The 15933-nt window shown below is 35.5% G+C and overlaps 1 protein-coding gene across 1 annotated transcript in view; it reads left to right on the top strand.

Moving 5' to 3' along the window:
- The window catches only part of LOC123873316 (sortilin-related receptor-like), a 48911-nt gene that overhangs the window by 15959 nt on the left and 17019 nt on the right, over positions 1-15933 (top strand). Inside the window, 5 exon segments of the mRNA XM_045918121.1 lie at positions 1261-1512; positions 8823-9085; positions 12900-13087; positions 14135-14216; positions 15288-15320. Of these exon segments, the coding sequence (XP_045774077.1) occupies positions 1261-1512; positions 8823-9085; positions 12900-13087; positions 14135-14216; positions 15288-15320 (818 nt within the window).

The raw sequence follows: 15933 nt of genomic DNA, 5'->3' as shown, positions 1-15933 counted from the left end.
CTAGTTATTGACTACAGGGCAGGTCAGGGAGCTACAATATATAGGTATGTGTGAGTTACATAGTCTGTTATCATTTGGATAGTAATAATAATATTATTACTATCGGAATGAGTCAAACAAACATGAGGTCTGGGTCAAGTTTCGGTCTCTGATATTCGCTGTTATCGCTTAATATATTTTATTGTAGGAAATATTATATCATAAACGGAACCATCTAGTCTAGGTGCTATACTATTTTCGCAAGGCGATTTACTTTCGTGGGAGCGCCTGAGAATTTTTAAATTATTACTAGTTGATACCCGCGACTTCGTTCGCGTGGATGTAGGTTTTTTAAAATTCCCGTGGGAACTCTTTGATTTTCCGGGATAAAAGTAGCCTATGTGCTAATCCAAGGTATAATCTATCTCCATTCTAAATTTCAGCCCAATCCGTCCAGTAGTTTTTACGTGAAGGAGTAACAAACATACACACACACACACACACACACACACACACACACACACACACACACACACACACACACACACACACACACACACATACAAACTTTCTCCTTTATAATATTAGTGTGATTTACCTAGCTGACCCGCCCTGAACTCATTTGAGTAAAAATTTAGAAAATTGGAGAGAAATATCACGCGTTAAATGTATAGATAGTTATGGCTATACCCACGTATTTATTCGACGTCAGCCCAACTAGTTTTGAACCCATCCGGGTCCTTTTTCATAGGGACTCAGCTCGCTGCGCGTCGTAGTTGATATGGTAATGCTTTAATTAAAAATATCGAGCGCTTACTATGGGGAGTGTGTTACGTTAATGCAAGGTCATGGTCACCTGAATGTTATACAGGGGGCGCGGTTAATTTTTTTTAAATTCACACTTTAGCTTTTAAATGTATTACCTTTCCACTATGTTCCTTGAAAAACAAGCTGACCCTGCGGCTTGGTTTTGAAGTTGTGCGTCTAACAGTAGTCCACCTCGTTGTCCAAGTGCGGATTATTGGCAGAGTAGGTGTGCAAAGACACCTTTGAGAATATTGTGAAGAACTTTCAGACACAAAGGTTGTTCACTCACGATGTTTTCCTTCACCGTTGAAGCAAGTGACATTGTATTGTTTAAAACGCTCATAACTTTGAAAAGTTACAGGTGCATTGCCGGAATCAAACCCCCGACCCCCCTAGTAAAAGACAGACGTCTTAACCACTAGGCTATTACCGCTTACGTTTTTTTACCAGTATAAAATTGGAATTTTGTTTCAGCTTTACATGACCTTGGACGGCGGGAAGACCTTCAAGCTGATACAAAGCTACGTAAAAACTTTCCTATGGTCTTCTGCTCCGGGCTACCCCAAGATGTTCTACGTGGAGAGATGGAAACCTGGCGGGAACAGTACTGTGCTCAGTGTTAACGACCCGGCCAATATCATGGTGAATGCCAACGAACTGTTTGCGGACGCTAAGGATTTCCAGATCAAAGGAGATTTTATGTTTGCCACCAAGCAGTCGAAAGAGGTAAGTTGTGATTTATACAATATAAAAATGATTCAATTTATCTCATCGTTTGGTATTACGTGTTTTTTTAAACTAATCAATATTTGAAAAGAAAAGAACAATTATTTATTAAGTAAAATATGCCTAGACGTCGCGTTCGTTAGTTTTGGAATTTATTATTTTTGTTTAAAATTTCTGTACATTTTTTTACTCTTTATTAGGGGGGGGGGGGGGGGGGGGGGTAGTCTCCTGACTCTCGTCGTTATTCAAATGAACTTTTACAATTGCTTTTGTATCGCCAGGATAATATACGCAATTGAGTTAGCCTCAAGTCTTAAAATATATGTTGAAGTCATAACTTTTAAAGTACATACTTTTACTATATCCTTAGATGAAATGGATAACTCTATGAATAGTAATATGTAGCTACGTAGAATGACATAACATATGATGTGCGCTTTTTCTGAACAAGGCCGAGATAATAGTAGCTCTTCATCCAATCAAGCTCTCAACATAATGTTTTATTCATAACCTTGCTTACCCGGGTGTTTTAAAATTCACAACTTGTGACCGCGGTATTTTATAAAATATAGACGATGCCAGCGACTACGTCCGCGTGGATTTAGGTATTGTAAAAATCCCGTGGAAACTTATTTTCCGGGAGAAAAAGTATCCTATGCTATGCCCATCTACAGGATGCAAGTTATCTTTATCTCTGTATCAAATAGATGATGTCCGTGATTTTATTCACGTGGATTTAGGTTAAATAAGAATCCCGTGGGAACTCTTTCATTTTCCGGAGAAAAATAGCCTATTTCCGTCTAATTCGGAATAATCAACCGACAAACTTTCGGTTTTATAATTTTAGTATGGATATATATTATCTAGTTATTTAAAAATGTCATGGTTTTATAAGCAACCTTAAAAGGAAACAGGTTTTTATATTTTTAATTTAAATATTCTCATCCAATAATAACACAATAAAAGAATATGTTCAAAGCAGTAACACATTCTGATCTATAAATAAATAATAAATTCAAAGCAAGATTATTTTAGTAGAAAATATTATCAATATTTTTTTTTAAAGTACCTAGGCTCCTGTGTATTAGACTACAGGCCCATGTTCAAAATGGATGGGTCATATGAACCACCAGGTGACGTATACAGGACGATATAAGAGCATAAAATAATAAGATTCAGCACTATGCCGTCACTTGTAAGCTGTCCAACAGAGTGCTGGTGAGAATTCAAAAGTGCAGGTAGAGTGAGTACATTTTGGTCATATATTTTTGTACGGCATTTTTACCATCGATAGATCCATGAAAAATAATAAGAAAGCGCGCAGTGCCGTAAAAAAATGGTGCGCCACAAAGTCAGTAATTTTTTTGATTTTCCGACAATTTCCGGGGTAAATTTGGTCATTTAAAACTGTACGGCACTAGTTTCATACTGTTTCAATACAGCCTCTAATCCATTATTCCGCAACGCCGTACAAAAATCATGCGACAAGGGGAAAAAATTGAGGGTAGCAACCCCCTCTCTTTCCGTGGTCCGGGGGATGATTTGAAACAACATAAAATTAATTTATTTTGAAAGTGTTTTATGCATAGATAATATTTTTTTACATGCCGTACATTTTCGTTGGTCCAAAGGTTTGTAGGGGATGTGGATATTATATACACACCCGTTCACTTCAGTTAGACGGCATAGTGATTTTATCATATTATCAATTGTTCTCTTCAAAAATATGTTAATGCCGTACAGTATCAGATGGCCATAAAGTACTACACCCTTAAAATGGTAGCGTCATTTTCATCAGCCTAAAAGATATGGTCTGCATTAAAATGTACGGCATATTTTTTTCCTAATTTATTTATCTTAATACTATTTAAAACAAGGGAAAAGCGTAGAAAATTGCTATATTTTATTAATCTATGAATATTTAAACTTTTGCAATAATTTGAAAAATTTCAGTTTTTGTATTTCTCTATAATTTTTTTTAGAACAGTTTCTTTTGAACGGCAATACTATACAACAATAGTATTTTACACTATCATGTTAAAAAAAAGTTGCCGTACAGAGTCAAATGATTTTACAGCTTTAAAAATCAAGTATACCATGAAATTAAGATAATTATTGATACACATTCAAATGAACACTAATTTTTTGACGGCATTATTTTTAATAGTACTTTTGAGTGCTAGATAATATTTTGGAACCAAAGCCGTACTTTTTCAAATCACCCCCCGGACCACGGAAAGAGAGGGGGTTGCTACCCTCAATTTTTTCCCCTTGTCACATGATTTTTGTACGGCGTTGCGGAATAATGGATTAGAGGCTGTATTGAAACAGTATGAAACTAGTGCCGTACAGAATTAAATGACCAAATTTACCCCGGAAAAGGTCAGAAAATCAAAAAAATTACTGACTTTGTGGCGCACCATTTTTTTACGGCACTGCGCGCTTTCTTATTATTTTTCATGGATCTATCGATGGTAAAAATGCCGTACAAAAATATATGACCAAAATGTACTCACTCTACCTGCACTTTTGAATTCTCACCAGCACTCTGTTGGACAGCTTACAAGTGACGGCATAGTGCTGAATCTTATTATTTTATGCTCTTATATCGTCCTGTATACGTCACCTGGTGGTTCATATGACCCATCCATTTTTGAACATGGGCCTGTAGTCTATATCTAATACATAATGTTTCAACCTTTTATTCATAAAATATAGACGATAGAGACTATAGATTACCTTATAAAGCAATAGTCTATAAAAATTTTGTACCCTTATAACACCTTATATTTAACTATTATAATATCCACTTCCTGTCAAAGACCTGGATGATATCATAGTTCAAGCATTAAAAGAATAAAGGCCCACTACTACAAATATTTATCTAAACTACTTCAGATAACTTAGGTACCTATATAAGTTGCTGATATTGCACACACGGGAAAGAATGATAACAAAACAATTATTTTTATTGGGGTTAATAACTACAGCCTTCTTTGTCCTATTGTTAACATTTTGACATTGATACTAACCACTGTGTTACCTACTAGAAAATTCAAAATAAAATCCTACATGTACCCACATTTATTTGCTTTCTAAACATATTATTATGAATATATGTACTTTTAATATTCTCTGTTTGTCTGTTCGTTACTTATGCGTTCGCGTATCCGTTCATCTGGTTGATTTGTTCATAGTACCATGAACGTACAGTCCTCTCGATCGAATTTCAATCTCCAAGAGATGTGCAACCTGCGCAGGAGATATAGCTGACATAACACAGGAGCACTCTCTATTCTCTCATCCTCAGCCCGATGGGACGGAAATCCGACACGACAGGAGAGAGATCAGGCGCAGGACCGACGGCTTTAGCTCTTCGCGCACAGAGGTTGCGCGTGACAGTTCAAGCAAAAAAAGATCTTATTTGTAATGCTAACACACTACTATTCTTAAATAAAATGTTATCTGACCCACACCTGGTTGGCGCGGGTAGAATTTCTGGAAATCCTTTCAGTGGTTATACGTTATAAGGACAACATAAAGGTAGATGTCTTCAAGTTTAGTGAGACCCAGCGGCTATTATTATAATATTCTTAATTCTATAGCCATTTAAACTGTGCGTTGATAATAATTGGTATGTCAGCCGTTCACTTTTTCCTTTTATATTTATAGATAGATTAATTAATTACAATTTAATTAGGTACTATCTTTAGTCATTGTTTACGGTCCGAGTATCAATTTTTATAGCCTGACCAGGAAAAACTTGCTCTGAAGGTGCATTTTACATTTTTCATTGCAATAGGTACTGCTTAGTTAATAGTCTTGTACTTGTTGTGGCTTGTTTTTCTCATTTTTCTGGTCAGGCTATACAATTCTTATTCGTAAAAGTGCATGTGTTCGTCCCATTACATCGCGATCGCTCTGTCAGTTGTCACTTTTCCACTCGGCGCGAGGAAGTAGTTGGTAAAGTGAATAATACGAGGCAAATTCGTCCCGTTTAGTCCTTTGAGTCTAGAGCGTTCTGCTGAATCACAGCTTTGACCTCTGACCTAAACTGACACGTGCATTATTTTGTCATTTTATTTACCTACGAATCGATACATTTCCGTTCCGTATGATTTTAATGTAAAAGACAATAAATAATATTAATGTAGATACCTAATTACCTACATAATATTACATTTGGAAATTTTCCCCTGCTGGTTTTCCTTAAAGTATTTTATACTTTTTACAAAAAATTACAATATATTATGTACATATGTTTACACATAACAACTAAGAAAGAATTTAGTATAGTTTAAAATAACTTATTATAAATATTTATATAATTTATTAATTTACCAAAGTGCAGCCTAAGTAAAAAAAATACAAAAAAATTGAATCAGATTTATGTTTAGTTGTGAAGGCTTTAATAGACCAAATAATTACTACAGGCATCTTATTTTGTCCTGTGTTTATCAATAATGTCCTTGTAAGCTCCTTACCTTTTAATTTAACATTGTACATTTTCCTTATCTACGAGGATAATTTGACCGTAGATGAAAATCTGTTAACAGAATACAAAGATTGTATAACTTAAGTGTTCAAGTCGCTGAAGCCACTAAAATATAAATGTTTAAATGAACACATATTTTCTTAATAAGATTACGATTTGTAATACTATTAGTTATGCCAAAGTAAAACACCTCTATGTACTACTTGAAAAAACATCCAAGTGTTTGAAAGAAAAACACTACTTATTTATTGAATAAAAAATGTGAGATAAGCCATCTCCATTCTGAGCTAAATTGCTTCAGTCATTGTAGCATGAAGAACTAAGGAGTAACAGAGATTCACACTTTCATATTTAAGTATAACATTAGAGAACATAACATTGGAGAACCGGAGTAACCGACAGTTCAATGAGTTACGAAGCTGAAGTGGCAATAATATAAGCATGGCACATAGTTTGAAAAAGTTATAAACTTAAACGATAGAACTTGGTGGGTTGTGACGCTGAAGTGTCAATGGGAAGGGCACATATTTCGAAAAACCAATAAACCTTAGGGTCCCAAGGTCCTAGAATAACGTGCCGTGAAGGTGCTAAAAAACGCAGTAATGAAGGCTTCCTCACAAGGTGGATAGTGACATCAAACGAGTCGCAAGGAGCAAGACGGTGCAAGACCGTGGCGTGGTGTATCTAGAAGAGACCTATATCCAGCAGCTGACGTCTGTCGGTTGATAATGAAGATGATGATGATGTAAGGTCAAGAATGGATCCGGGAAAGTCCCGTTTGTTTCATGTTAGATCTCGTTGCCCCCTGATATACGAGTATGGCGGGGAACAACAAACGCAGTGCGCCACAGGAAATGGTAACGGCCTCTCTGGATGCCCAACCTAATTGAATAAATACAGACTATACTATTCCATACTCATATTATAAATGCGACAGGCGAAAATGGGACTTCGTCTGTGTTGGTGTTAGCTGGCGGGTGTGCTCTGCCTTTTTGGAGTGTTTTTTTTTTTTTGTTAAAACTGACTGGAAAGCGCTCTAAGGGGGTGCCGTGCGTGTGTCGGCGAGCGCCGGCACAGACGGGGTCCATACTTGTATAGTTTAACTAACTTGTTACAAATAACTGCAAACTTGACATTGGCTAATCTTTGTAAAGCCAGACGAGAGAGAAACAAACAAAACAGGCGAAAATGTTTAGCTGTCCGGTAGATGCATCGCCATTGTCAAACCGATTTTAATCGAATAAGTATTTAGTAAGACAATTAAAATATAATATATTATCTAAATATAGAAAAGGAAAAGCTGACTGGTTGACTGACTGACTATGAACGCACAGCTCAAACTACTGAACCGAAGTCATCCGCTAAGAAAGGATTTTTGAAAATTCAGCCTCTATAAAAGAAAATGTAGTCCACGCGGATGAACTCGCGAGCATAAGCTAGTTAAAAGTATATTTTATTAAACAAGTGTAAATTAAAAATGTATAACATCCGACAAGTGAAGGTTACAGTAACTAGAAAAGAGCTGATAACTTTCAAACGGCCGAACCGATTTACTTGGATTATAGCTAAGAACACTCAATCAAGTCACCTTTCAAACAAAAAAACTAAATTAAAATCGGTTCCTTAGTTTAGGAGCTACGATGCCACAGACAGATACACAAATACACACGTCGAATATTCACCCCGTCATTATAACACCCCTCTTTTTGGGTCGGGGGTTGAAAAGGTTGATTTGCCCGAAATGCATCATAAGATTAAATAAGTGAGCCATGAGGCTCCTCCAACTCATAATATGAGTTGTGACTATATAAATGTGTCGAAGCTTGAAGTACCTATGTGAAACGTTATGTTCTTATCTTTTAAATGTAGGTATATCCACTTATATCGTTTTATATACATTCTATAGTTATCAGTTATCAAAATATAACACCTTTAACAACGACATTACTCAGTTAATGAGCTAAATAAATAGGTATTATAGGTTTCAACTTTCACAAAGCCAATTTTATGATTTCCTGGTTTGTATTTCATGTTTTGTTTAGTCTAAATTTTGTTTCAAACTACTGTGTCAAATGTTCAGTACTTCCAATGTAATAATTAAATACGAGTAGGTATAGGTTACTAATTTTACATGTTATGTACTTTGTTTTCGTATAATTAATTATTCACCAACTGCATTATCGTTGTCAAGCCAAAACTTGGCTGCAAAAAGTGAAATAGTCACTTTATGAACATTATATCTAGGTACTCGTATATACCATATGGCGCCTGGTATGTTTAAATAATAATATAAAATCGATGAATTGCACATGAATCATGTACTTACTTACCTAACTTGCTTTTGTTATGACTTGTGAGTCACAGCGAAACTAACTTAATAGTCGTGTTTCAAGTATAAATAGTTTTTGTTACAAGAAGTAAGAAAGGATAAACGTTTATTTAATCAAAAATTGTGTCACACACAATAGATGCCTAAAGATATGTTATCCCGACGTCTTCACCACTAGGACATTTAAGCTAAGGCCCATTGAGGAGCTCCAAGCTCTTATCTATTGAGGATTTTCGTTCTCCGTCGCCGAAGATTGATCTTCATCAATTTGAAATGGGACCATATCTGAAGTATGACCTACCGAAAAAAAAAGAATCATCAAAATCGGTTCAACAAACACGCCTGTCTCTTTGTGTGCACGTGATGTCACCAACAGTAGTCGCTGGAGGAAGATCACACGAGCAGAAGTGAAGGAGAACTCACAGCTACAACCACTCTGCTAAGAGTGAACGATTGTGTTTACGAACGATGTTTACTTTGTTTCAGAAAAACTCTCTGGACCTCTACATATCGCACCAACGCGGCCCGTTCTTCAAAGCCGAATTCCAGACAGAATTGGACCTGAACAAATTCCACATCGCAGACGTTACTGATAAACGTATATTCGTCTCTGTCATGCACACGGAAAATTTGGCCAACTTGTATGTGTCGGAAATAAGCAGAAACTTCACGCAGTACAACTTTGTCTTGAGTTTGGAACAGGTGCTGTGTTATTTCCCTGAAGGGAACTGGAAGGATAGTTGGTTGGAGTAAGTATTTTATATCATTCTGGTTAGGCATTTCTTGTTTCAGTAAACTTTGTAATATTGTATAATAGGTACTTTAAAACAAGGGCAATGTAAGTTCGGATTAGCTTTCTTAAGCTGTTTATCAGTAACAGCTTGCTAAAGGCATAACGTAAAACGTTTAAAATGAAAAATTTAGAAAACGTTTTTGTTGAGCCCACACGTGTAACTGCAACATCAGCTACTTGTATTGATAACATTTTTGGTGATTGTAAAATTGTTAAAAAATCCATTATCACCACTCTTAGATCCGACCACTGTGGACAAATGATATCTGTTCCCAGCTCTCAACAAAATATAACAAAAGTTATAAAGTATAGGCCAGTCACCACCAAAAAAGTAAGGCAATTCAAACTCAATATTTTATCTACTTTATCTACAATTGACCTTACACAGGGTGGTCCGGATGAACTCTATAAAGCTTTTTTTAGCTGTATTAACTCCCAATTTAATTGTATTTTTAAAGTCATAGAAAAAAGATTGTTTAAAAATCTTAAATTTAGTGAGTGGGCTACTGCTGGCATTTATAAAAGTAGAAACAAGCTGTTTGACTTGTATGCAGAAAAGCAATATAATTATACTCCAACATTTGTTCAGTATGTAAGAAATTATTCAAAATTATTTAGAAATGTTTGCATACAAGCTAAGTCAATTCACATAAAACAGAAAATTATTAATTCTGATAATAAAATCAAAGCAGCTTGGGATATCATCACAGATGAAACTGGGAAACGTAAAGTGGAAAATAATAAATTGGAACTTAAAATTAACAACCATATTACTGACTCCGACTTAGAAATAGCAAACGTATTTGAGGACTTTTTTCGAAACATTCCAGTTACCACTACCAGTTCCCTTAACTCGTCGCCAACGGAAGCCTACACTCTTCTAAGGAGCAATGTTTCTGAGTGCAGTGTATTATTTAAATTTGAACACGTTACCCCATATGATATTGTTAAAGTATTCAAATCTTTACAGTACAAAAAAACAGGAGACCTATGGGGAATTTCAGTAAAAGTAATCAGCAATATTATTGATATTGTTGCTCCATATCTTGCTCTAATCTTTAATGAGTCCGTAGATGCAGGATCCTTTCCAGATCTTATGAAATACAGTAAATTAATTCCTCTTTTTAAATCGGGTAGTAAAACTGACCCAAATAATTACAGGCCAATCTCAATTTTGCCGACTTTTAGCAAGATATTTGAAAAAATTATGCTCAACCAACTGCTCCAGCACTTTAATCTGAATAAATTACTTCATTCGGAGCAGTATGGTTTTACTAAAGGTCGATCAACAATCGATGCGGGCGCAATGCTTTTAAAGCATATATTCGATGCATGGGAGAACTCACAGAATGCTATTGGAATTTTCTGTGATTTGTCTAAAGCATTCGATTGCGTTGCACATGAGACTCTCTTGGCTAAATTGAACCACTATGGAATCAAAGACTCTGCGCTTAGTCTCATTGCATCCTACCTCAGTGATCGTATACAAACTGTATGTGTAAATGATGTGAAGTCATCCGGATCAGCCTCACTAATGGGTGTTCCACAAGGCTCTATCTTAGGTCCCTTCATGTTTTTGGTATATATAAACGATTTACCATATTTCGTCCAAAATACTTGCGATATTGTACTATTTGCTGATGATACGTCTTTGATTTTTAAAGTCGATAGAAATGATAATAATTTTGACGATGTAAATGGAACCATATCGCAGGTTACTCATTGGTTTACTGTTAATAATTTGCTTTTAAATGCAAAGAAAACTAAGTGTATCGAATTCGCATTGCCCAATACTAAGACGGCAAATGATTTTAATTTAATGGTAAACAATGATATGTTGAAAGTAGAAGAAACTACCGTGTTCCTGGGGATAACTTTAGATGCAAAGCTTCAATGGAACGCCCATATATCAACACTTGCTGGTAAACTCAGCTCTGCTGCTTACGCTGTTAGAAGGATTCGACAGATAACTGATGTGGAAACTGCAAAAATTGTATATTTTGCCTATTTTCATAGTATTATGTCTTACGGAATCTTACTATGGGGCAAAGCGGCAGATATTGGAAAAATTTTCGTATTACAAAAAAGGGCAATACGCGCAATCTATAATTTAAAACCGCGCGATTCCCTACGAGAGAAATTTAAGGAAATAGGTATTCTTACAGTAGCTTCTCAATATATTTACACTAATATAATTTTTGTACGACAAAACATTCATAATTACAAAAAAATCGGTGATTTCCACGACCGGCAAACTAGAAACCGTAATAGGCTCGCATATCCTACGCTCCGCCTCAGGAAAGTGGGAAAGTCGTTTGTGGGAATGAGTGTAATATTTTATAATAAAATTCCACAATCCATTTTAGACTTGCCTTTACACAAGTTTAAAAAATCTATTAAAAGTATGCTGCTGAAAAAAGCTTATTATACAATCGAAGATTATGTAAATGACAAAAAAGCTTGGATTTGATTCGCTCCAGCAATACACGGCGCTGCAATTGCTTGTATACAGTATGGCATATTATTGTAAACTGTACATTTGAAAAGAGCAACCGCCGAGTTTCTTGCTGGTTCTTCTCGGTAGGAACAGCATTCCGAACCAGTGGTAGATTATTTTGACGATTCGAAAGCACTTGTAAAAGTTTACTTGAATAAAAATGATTTGATTTGATTTGATTTGTAATAACTTAGTAGGTTCCTGCGGTAGTAGAGCGGCGCGGCATAAATGTGATGGCGTGACGCGAGAGCTCAGTGATTCGTCAACTTGTGACGACTGTCACCCTCCCGCACCGCTCCACTCTACCACAGGAGCCTATGACAAGTAAATCTTTCTCGCTAGTAAAATATATCTAATAAACGGAAAATTAAAGAGATAGGGCCAGCGCATACAGACGGAATTGAGTAGAGCTTTAAGCACTGACATACAGTAAATTGGTATACTGAAAGCAAAACACGGAGAAGACTAACACGCTTTTATTACAAACCGCGCACTTTGTGACAAAGTGCATTAAGATTAATTTTTCTTAATCAAGAAAAACACCTTCCTCGGCTCCACTCCGCTCTGTGTGCGTCGTGCCTTAGAAATCTACAAAATATACGTTTCTTTACTGCATGGAATCGATTTCTACATAAATGGGTAATTAATGAGGAAATTTTAAATGTCAAGGATGTCACTCTCGTTTTGCAATAAATAAATAATTATCTCGCTCTGGGTGAAGATACAATATAATAATTATTATTCATTTTAATGGTTTGAAAACCACAATAACATACCTATAAAATAAAGTTTTCCTGTTCTTTATTCTCAATGCAAAAACAGTTTTGAAAAAACCTTGTTCAACAGCAGCGTTCAGAAAATATGAATAATTAATTAATAATTTGCTAATTATTATTGAAGTATTCCTTTAGGCGGGATGGTTAAAATTTAAAAATTTCAAGGTCGCATCACTGACATCTCGTGTCGCTCGCACGCCCGCACCTAAGGTGGTGACGTCATTTCTTATGCATCCTTTTTTGTCAAGATGGGAAATAATAAACCTCAAATCACAAAAATGTTTCTACGTATACCTATGTCCGTTTTAGATTTTGAAACCGTCCAACCGATTTGCCCTAAACTGGTTCCATTAGAAAGGCAATAATGCGAAGATGGTTTTAGACCACTAAATGCATTAGGCACATTCTTTTTTAGCGTAGTAGCAAACGCCGGGTGTCCGCTAGTCCGTTATAATAAAAGCAAACCTAAACACTGATAGCATTTTGTTATATTTTAGAGACGTAACAGAAGACCCATTCACGGATCTGTACCGCGTTGAAGGACTAAAAGGAATCTACATAGCGTCTAAAGTCAACCACAAGTCACAAGTCTCTAATATCGAGCCGGAACATTTGGTATCGGTCATTACTTTTGACCACGGCGTCACTTGGTCTCCGATCAACCCTCCAGCAGAGGATGAAAATGGTAAGTTTTTCATTTGATCAAGGATCTCCTGTCAGAATGCGAAGGGTTCAGGTCATATCCCACCACACCTGGCCAAGTGCAAATTGGTAGGCTTCACACACCTTTGAGGTCATTATAGAAGACTCAGGCATACAAGTTTCCTCACGATGTTTTCCTTCACCATTAAAGCAAGTGATCTTTAATTTCGTAAAACACACACCATCATCATCATCGACCCATCGCCGGCCCACTACTGTGCATGGGTCTCCTCTCAGAATGAGAAGGGTATATGGCCATAGGCCAACACCACGCCGGCCAAGTACAGATTGGCAGAGTTCACAACCTTTGAGAACATTATGGAGGACTCTCAGGCATGCAGCCTTCCCGTTAAAGCAGGTGATATTTAATAATTGCTGAAAAGTCTTAAAAGACACAACTCTGTATGTAACTCACGTATGTGCCTGGGATCCAACCCCTTGGGTCTATCAAAAGTGAACCGGGATGTTAATAATTGTGAACAGCAAAACTGAATATCAAGTCAAGGCTATTACTTTTGAGTACAGCGAGCGAAGAATACTAATTTGCGTTAAAAAATATAAATGATAATTTTGAATGGAAGCATCCTAAAAGTTATAAGAAACTATTATGGTATTAACTACCTATTAACGAGCTATTTCATCAAGTTTCGACATTTAATGGTTTCAAAGTTAAGAAATTTATGGCTTAAATCCTTTGATCATTGCCGAATATTAAATTACGCAAGTTGGCTATAAAATAAATCATATGAAGTGTTATAATTGGTTAATCTAATAATTACTTAATCTTTAAAACTAGACGGTGTGCGACTTCGTTCGCGTGGATTTAGGATTTTTAAATGATAAATTCCGTGAGAACTCGTGATTTTCTGTGATGAAAAGTAACCTATGCCCGTTCTGGGATGAAAAATGCCTCTGTACCAAATAAATTATGCTCGCGATTTCGTCGACGCAGATTTAGGTTTAGGTCTAAAAATAACGAGTGAGTTCTCAAAATGTATGCACTATAAATTGAATTATGCTTGGTCCACAGGAAGACCGCTTAACTGCCACATAGATAATTCTTGTAGTCTGCACTTGTGCCAGAAATTCAGTCAGCTGTATCCAGCTACAAGGTAAGGATGATATAATCAAATCTAATAAACTTCACTTGCGTATAGGATGTTATGTAGTTTCAATTGCGCCCATGTATACGAGTTTGAGCCTTATACCTTAGCCACAAGGTGCTTTCATGTTTGCAAGTTTTCCCCCGTAATGATATGGAGTACTCCAATTACAGTAAAGTTAAAGATGACCTCAAATTATGCCAAAATAGTGTGAACACTTCACGGTTTAATATCTTGGGAGTTAGCGGATCTTATGTGGAATGCTAGTAGTGTTTGTATGAATATCATATTATATATTATTATATTATATTATCATGTATTGTATTTATAAATCTGTAGGCTGGTTTGTAAGATCGCATGTTCATGCTATAAAATAGTTCGCGACTGTTTCTATATATATAGCGATATTACATACATTTACACCCAATACTAAGTTGGAAATACTGTTTATGTTATGGGAAGATATGAATGGCCGATAGGAATTAGGACTTGTATATAACTTAAGCGATTACAATCACGTCAGTTTCATACATTTACAGATGATGCCAAACTTTTTAATCGCTCTGAAGTCTGAACAAGTAGCGTCGTATTTGCATTAAACAAGTATCAGTTGGAAGACGGCGTGGCGTGGGATAAAGAGAGAAAAAAGTTTATTTATAAATTGATTAATAATATTGACTATATTATTAATATCTATTAATTCTGTTTATTTTGCCAGCGCAAACACGCCACCGTTAGCCAACTTCAGAGTGATCAGAAAATTTGTCGTCATCTCTCCTTTTATTAGACGTTTAAAATAGCTTAAGGCCGAATATTTAAAGTTCGATCGTTGTCTCTAAAACTAAGTAACTTTTTGCCCTGTTGTGGAATGGACTAAATTTCTAAAATCAGGCTAAACTTATTATTTAGCTCGTTTTAGACACAGTTTATATAAATTATGATTTGAAAACTATCTTTTAGGATCATCAATATTATTATTTAACTTTGTTTGTCCTTCAATCATGCACAACCGAATAGTTTATCAATTAAAAGATAAGAATAGTTAGCAAACAGAATGTAATAGACAATAATTCTTTGCAGTCAACCTGGGAATGTCACAGACAGTGTGTCGAGGTAAAAAATAGAAATATAGAGAATGTTGTGTTCATATCTGATTTGCATTAGACAAGGGGAGCTTTTGATTGGGAGAATGAAATGCGAAAAATTTACTTAAAAATTACATTATGTGGGACGATTTTTGTAGGATTTTGCGGAAATCATCAAGTGTTTTTGCCATCATTTTATTTGCGTCATGCTTGTTTAGAGTTTTATTCAGATATCACGCTCGTTGCTGTTATTATCTCATGGTATACCTACATTACCTAGTTACTAGTTGGTAGTATGTAATTTTGATCGCAATTCAGATGCTATTTATTTTTATGGTAACACACATTTGATTTTTTATCACAAATATCTTAGATATAATACTAGGAATTATAGTTTTATGTATTAAAAGTGGAAATATGATAAAAAAATATACCTAAGGTTTTTATCATGTCAAGGAAAATACTTCATTGTTATGGAATGTTTGTGATTTTCAATATACAAGAAATGTTCAACAGGTTCCAAGCATTTTTTATTGAAATTTCAATTATTTATTTTTATAAAACACAAGTTTTACATTATTACCTTCATAGACTTATTCATCAATTACTTTATCATTTACACAGTATATGCGAAAATACTT

The sequence above is a fragment of the Maniola jurtina genome, chromosome 16 (assembly GCF_905333055.1).
Source record: "Maniola jurtina chromosome 16, ilManJurt1.1, whole genome shotgun sequence".
In the NCBI taxonomy this organism is placed as follows: domain Eukaryota; kingdom Metazoa; phylum Arthropoda; class Insecta; order Lepidoptera; family Nymphalidae; genus Maniola; species Maniola jurtina.
Note: the sequence above shows the minus strand (reverse complement) of the source record. Positions and strands in the feature narration are given on the sequence as shown.